The sequence below is a fragment of the Macadamia integrifolia genome, chromosome 2 (genome assembly GCF_013358625.1).
Source record: "Macadamia integrifolia cultivar HAES 741 chromosome 2, SCU_Mint_v3, whole genome shotgun sequence".
Classification (NCBI taxonomy): Eukaryota; Viridiplantae; Streptophyta; class Magnoliopsida; order Proteales; family Proteaceae; genus Macadamia; species Macadamia integrifolia.
The window spans coordinates 40,889,026-40,895,797 of NC_056558.1; the positions used below are offsets into that span (position 1 = coordinate 40,889,026).

Sequence of the window (6,772 nt, forward strand, 5' to 3'; positions counted from 1 at the left end):
GGTGAACTAAAGGGGGAGAGCATTAAGATTAGGCCATACCTCAATCAGATTATATTTGTCCAGGAGCCAACTTTTCGGTAAAATGCCTATGGAAAGCTTCACAGGTATAAGATATTTCAGGATCATCCTAGAAAAGAAGAAAAATAAAAAAAGGAAGCATGTTAGCCACGTATAATAAAGCAGCATATGACATATAGCATCTCTAACATTGATGTCATGCAGAAAAATTACAGAAGATATCACAGATAGAAACTCTCTTCTTTCCCACTTCATGCACAAACTTGCATTAAACCATGAAATAACTGAACAATAGCTAGAGAAGATATCTCTCTCTGGATATTAATGGTACAAACTAAAATGTCTATGCAACAAGCACACCTGAACCAAACCTTATGTTTTCTTCTCGCCGAGGGTTACAATGCATTAAGGCATACGTGAGTTTTTGATCAGCCTGTCATGTCACGCAAAAGCAGAGTTTGTTAATGATGTCAAAACAGACGGCAACCTTTTACGGAAGAAAATCCAGCGAGCTCTTAAGGAAACTAGGGCCAAGCCTAGGATTTAAACTGAAGAGAAATCAAAGAACTTAGAAAATGTAGCAGCTTAACTCCTTGAAACCACAAGTACAGAATGGTACTCTCAGCTGTTTTGCTTTTGTAGGACTTTCAGTCCCCTTAATAAAATATTATCTCATCAAAGGAATAAAGTAAATAAATCAGTTAAATGGCCTACTCTAACCTATGTTGACACTGGTTTTGAATGAAAGACAAGTACCAAATGTAACCCTATGATCAGAAATTGTCTGAATGGTCCATATAACTATAAACGTGCCACAATATAAGGAAAACCAAACTACAAACTGGCCAGAAAAACCGAAAACCTGAAATTTTACAAAACACCCTATGGACATTGAACTGACTGTGTATGCAAATAAAACTAAGGAGCAACCCAACTAATTGACACAGTCGTTTACTTATTTCTTTATTTTTTACCCACCATTATTAGTGATAACTGACCTCCATTGTACGTGCCATAGTTGTCAAGGTGTCGCGTAGGCGCCCAGGCACCCCTTGCTAGAAAAATTAATTAACAGAGACTTAGAAAAGATTCAGATTACTTACAGCGATAAAATTTTCATTAAATACTTCCAAACGGCCTGTATAATACATATAGGTGACCTGAAAGAAAAAGGTGGAGTGGGGGTCATATAATCTAAGAGACTCCTTGTAACAAACAAAGGAAATACATAATGATCATTATATCTGTTGAGTACTTAACCGCATTCTTACTTTGTCTCTCACTGGAAATTCCTCAAAGTCGAAAATTCGAGCTGTTTCAATGCTTCTAATCACACTTCGGCAAAGGTGGACTGTACCAAGCTGCAAAGCAGCAAAACTTAGATTAAATGTGAACCTAATCCCATTCATGCTTTCCTACTTCCTAGAACCTCGACTAGTCAGAAAATAACCCACCAATAAGCCAACAGCGGTTGAATAAAAGATAATATTCTCCATACCATGTCAATAAACTATGCAAGCAGAACATAAACATTACCTTGAAATAAATTTTGAACAGTTGGCAAGTTACATGTAAGGCTCCAACACGTTTCGGGCCTTTACCCTACAAAATACAAATCGATTGGTGAGTAATTAATAGAAAGTAAAAGTAAAGCAAAGTGTAATATTACCAGAGTTTAGAGAACCAGAAGTGGTGCAAAGAGGATGAGATGAAGAGGTAGAGGAAACCGAGAATGCGAGAAGAGCTTGAAGACAATGGAGAAAGGATCCTCTCTATCGCTACTTGCCAATCCTTTATAATAAATCACAAACCGACTCTTGGTAGCTTAGTAGGATCCCTACTAAAAGTCGATGACTAATTACAATGTAACCAAGTAACTTATTAAGTCTAATTACAAAAGGAAATAATTAAAGACAAAAGAGAATAACTAAAACTAACTAAACTATTAAATATGAATCCTACGGCTCACTGCTCCATGGATATCCATGGAATATCACCCTACGATACACATTTTAACACGCCCCCTCAAGCAGTCAAGCCGGAGAATGTATATATATATATATATAGCTCCCATACCCAGCTTGGAACAACCACAAAGAAAAGTAGGCCGGAATAACGCCTTTGTGAACATATAAAACATCAATTCCCAATACATTTTCAGGTTTTGCATCTGAGAACCCCAATTCTTGAATGAGAAATTTTAACCACATCATTTTCCTTGCAGTATGTGACATAGCTCTATACTGAACCTCGGCGATAGACCAAGTGTAGCACCCCCAAATCAGGGTAAGATATGGGTGCAGGCCCTCACGAACCACCATTAAGTAATGCCATAAATTTGTTCCTCATGTACGAATAATCACTATAACATCAGAAATAACACAGTGGAACTACTATAAACATTTCAATAAACACCCGTGGTTCCTAATATCATTCATCTCTCTTCTAAATACTTGTCTATTAAACCAAGTTTGTAGTTGTATTTATGTGTTATCACAAAAATACTATTATCTCTACTATATACATCAAATATTTAAAGTATATTAAACTATCAAACTCACATTAAAGTGGCCCATTACAAAGAAAACCAATATTTTAGGCCCATTAAAGTGGCCCATTACAAAGAAAACTGATCAAACGCCCAACACATACATAACCCAACCCAAGGTTTATTTCCAATAAAATAAACCCATTAAGTGACTTATCTGCATCACACCTCCCCTGTTATGTGTATGATGTTTAATTTTTTTTTTTTTTTTTTTTTTTTTTTTTTTTTTTTTTTTTTTTTTTTTAATTTCTGATGTTATAGTGATTATTGGTGCATGAGGAACAAATTTATGCCATTATTTAACAATGGCCCGCGAGGGCCTGCACCCATATTTTACCCTGATTTGAGGGCGCTACACCGAGCCATAGTAGTCTACTTTTGCTCCTCTGAGTCACAAGATTACCACTAACAAATGTGCAATATCCAGTAGTTGATCGACGATAATTGACAACACCAGCCCAATCAACATCAGAATAACCCACTAGATCAGTGTGACCATGACGAAGATAAACAAAGGCGTTCCTAGGAGCACCTTTAATATATCTCATAATGCTACACACAGCATCCCAGTGAGCTTGTTGAAGATTTTCCAAAAATTGACTCACAAATACAATAACAAAGGAAATATCAAGATGAGTAAAAGTCAAATAAACTTTCCAACCAGCCTTTTGTACTGATGTTTATCCAAGAAGTATTTATCATCACAAGCCCCAAGTTTTTGATTAGGATCCATACGGTTATCAACAAGCTTGCAGCCCAACATGCCAATCTCGGATAGAAGGTCAAGAACATTTTTCCTCGAAGACAACCTAACACCCTTCTTACACGAACAAATTCAATTCCCAAAAAGTAATTAAGCATCCCTAGGTCCTTTATCTGAAAATTCCTGTGTAGATATGCCTCGACATCTTCAATGCTAAAAGATTCATTCCTAGAAATTATAATATCATCAACATACACAACAAGAATGGAAACCTTGTCCCCACAACAAAGAACAAATACAAAGTGATCAGAGCAGCACTGAGTGAACCCATAACCACCAACAATTTACTTAACTTATCAAACCACGCATGAGGAGACTGTCAACCCATAAATAGCCTTGTGAATACAATATACCTTGGATGCATTCTCCACCTGAGCAACATACCATGAAGGTTGCCTTAAATATAACTCTTCCTCAAGGTCATCATAAAAAAATGTATTTTTTGTATCTAACTAAATAGAGGCCGATCAAGATTCATAACCAAGCAGATAAGAAGAAAAACAGAATTAAGACGGGCTATTGGAGAGAAAGTCTCAAAATAGTCGACACCATATGTTTGTGGATACTCTTTGGCAACCAAGCAAGCTTTCAGCTGCTCAACTGAACCATCTAGTAGGTACTTCACTGTGTAGACCCAACAACCATTCACAAGATCCTTTCCTAGGGGTAAGTTAGTAAGAGACCATGTTTGACGAACCAACAATGCATCTATTTCGACATCCATAGCATGTTTCAAACCAAGATGCAACAAGGCTTCCTGGTATGTAGTAGGCATAGCCACAGAAGACAAAAAGATAGAGGAAACCGAGAATGGGAGAAGAGCTTGAAGACGATAGAGAGGATCCTCTCTATCGCTACTAGCCAATCCTTTATAATAAATCACAAGCAATTCTTATTAGGGATCCTACTAAAAGTCCATGACTAATTACAACGTAACCAAATAACATCCCAAGTCTAATTACAAAAGGAAAGAATTAATGACTATAGATAACTAAAACTAACTAAGCTATTAGATATGATCCTACAGTGCACTGCTCCATGGATGTCCATGGAACATCACCTAATGACACACTTTAACACAAATGTTGGGACTTATATCATGAGAAACAATATTTTTAAATGAGCCATCCCTCTACATGATTAGAAGGTTCCTTGCATGCAAATTATAGTATTTTTCCTTTTTTCTTGGGATATGTGAGAAAATTTATATTAGAAGGGAAAAGCAATCAACTCCAGAGGAAGGAAAACCAAAAAGTGGAGGATCCAAACCCAAAACCTATTAAAGGAGGGAAAAGGAAAGAATTAAAAAAAGGTCCAAAACGTGTTTCTAATCAAAATAAGTTCGTGAATCAAGTTTTTTGGTCATAAATTTCACCCATGAGCTATGCTACCACAAATACTTCAAATGGGCGCCCTTTTTTTTTGGTAATTAAATGGGTGCCATTTCAATTCAAGATATTTCTGTTCATGTTAATTTCACACTTAATGCTAGAAACTCATATGTCAATTCTCTAAGAGAAATAACAACTTCCAACCAACTTTAACTCAGAATCAGTTCTCTGTAGAGCACCATTTTATCTCTTCTATCACAGACAAAAGCCTATTACAAATCCTAGAAAGATAATCATCTAAAATAAGCTGAAAAAGTAACACTTCAATCAAATCTGTATCTAAAGATCCCATCAGAGACTAACAACCTCTATATTCTGGAAATAGGTTTCGCCAATCAGGTTGGATTCACAAGATCTTGCTCTCATGTGAAAGGTAATTGAACCTTTTGCAAAATGGATGCATTTTGACTTCCCAAAATGAAGGTAAATAATAAATTATAACAGTAGAATGGTGCCGTTGTATAAATTAGCAACTATTAGCTAAGACACTGAAAATCAACCAGGATTAACTCTAAACAACTGAAAGTGACTTCCCAACAATGCAAGGAAAATGAGGATTGGGAGAAACATACAGCTAGAGCCCCGAAAACTTTCATTAGGAATGAGCCAGCTCCTTTTAGTTTCTCTGGGATCTTTCCATACGAAGCTAGTTCCCTGTCAGCCTGCAAACGCATTGGAAATATCTTCTCAGAAGTTATACCGAATAAGATTAAAATGAAAGATAACAGAAATTTGGGACACTTGCCTTCTCAGCGATGACTCTAATTTCGTAGGCAATCACATACAATGGTTCCATGGCCCATGCAGATTCCCAATTCCTAAACTCTTGAAGAAACGCACTGAAATTCCATCATAGAAAACTTTTTAACTTTCTATTTTCTTTTGACAAAGTTAACAGACGATGCTTAGCAGATTGGAAACGAACTGAGATAGAGATTACAGAATGAGGGAATGAAATACTTGGCAGATTTCTCGAAAGCGTTATAGGCATCAACCAAGTGCCCAATTCGATAATTCTGCAAACACCTAAAGAGAGGAGCGATGATTTCTCCGAGCTGAGAATATCTATCAGCTTGTTTTATCAATCTATTTGCGTCCTGAAAGCAAAACAACAGAAAAAAGGGGTTATTTCTCGAAACCCTATAAAGCAATGTAAGAAAAATGCCCAGAAGAACAGTTACTGGAGTGAATTAGATGGAGAACCTGGAAGACATTCAGAGCATCAGCGAGTGATAGAAGATGAGGAGAATCGGAAGAGACGGAAAGTAGCTGCCTCAGTGAGGAACCATCCTGAGAAGATACAGAGTCGTGGAAGCGATTCAAATAGTCTGATATTCGTCTGTGAGCTTCTCCCATGCTTAGATATGCCATGGCTTCGAGAAAAATAAGCTTAACCACTACACCTCTCTCTCTCGAGACTCGAACTGCTTCGGCTTATCTTGCAAGTTCAGTTTTCAGTCTCGAGTCTCGACGTTAGAACCCTATGTGGATGGAATCTCCTGCGAGGGGCGAGTCACGACTGACGAATCACGAGTCCCGACTGACGACAGGGAGAAGGGTTCCGCGTCTTCCGACTATGCTATGGAGTAGGGGTGTCAATTCGTGGCCCGAACCGACTAAATCGATCGGAACCGACCGTTTATTTGAGCCCGGCCCGTTTATAAACGGTCGGTCTTGGTTTTGCTACTTGGACCGTCGGGCGCCCGACCGAGACCGACAATTTAACACCCGACCGAGACCGGCCACACCGGCCTAGCCCGACCCTTTAATGATTGTAGAATACCTATTTTACCCCCTAAATTAAAAAGTAAAAACATGTTCACATTTTAAATAATGATTATATTTAGTATCATTTATTGATTAATTGTCATTTTTTTTTGCTTGCATGAGTGGGTAGGAATATAAAAGCACATTTTAAAGAGTGCCCGTTTAAAAACCGGTTAAAGCCCGTTTAACAGTAAACATGTCAACACGGTGTAGCCTTTGAAAGTCTTCAAGCGATTAAGCCCATCGAAACCGAACCGACCCGACGGTTGACACCCCTAATGAGAT

The 6,772-nt window shown here is 37.7% G+C and overlaps 1 protein-coding gene across 1 annotated transcript in view; it reads right to left on the reverse strand.

The window, feature by feature from the left end:
* LOC122069794 (enhanced ethylene response protein 5) overlaps positions 1 to 6,280 on the reverse strand; it is a 9,059-nt gene extending 2,779 nt beyond the window's left edge. Inside the window, exons 1-9 of the mRNA XM_042633886.1 lie at positions 5,924 to 6,280; positions 5,681 to 5,817; positions 5,466 to 5,559; positions 5,293 to 5,382; positions 1,555 to 1,620; positions 1,290 to 1,379; positions 1,122 to 1,178; positions 390 to 451; positions 40 to 127 (exon numbers count right to left, since the gene is read on the reverse strand). Coding sequence (XP_042489820.1) covers positions 40 to 127; positions 390 to 451; positions 1,122 to 1,178; positions 1,290 to 1,379; positions 1,555 to 1,620; positions 5,293 to 5,382; positions 5,466 to 5,559; positions 5,681 to 5,817; positions 5,924 to 6,091 — 852 coding nt within the window. The 5' untranslated portion in view covers positions 6,092 to 6,280. The remainder of the gene's footprint in view (positions 1 to 39; positions 128 to 389; positions 452 to 1,121; positions 1,179 to 1,289; positions 1,380 to 1,554; positions 1,621 to 5,292; positions 5,383 to 5,465; positions 5,560 to 5,680; positions 5,818 to 5,923) is intronic.
* Positions 6,281 to 6,772: the final 492 nt, after the last annotated feature.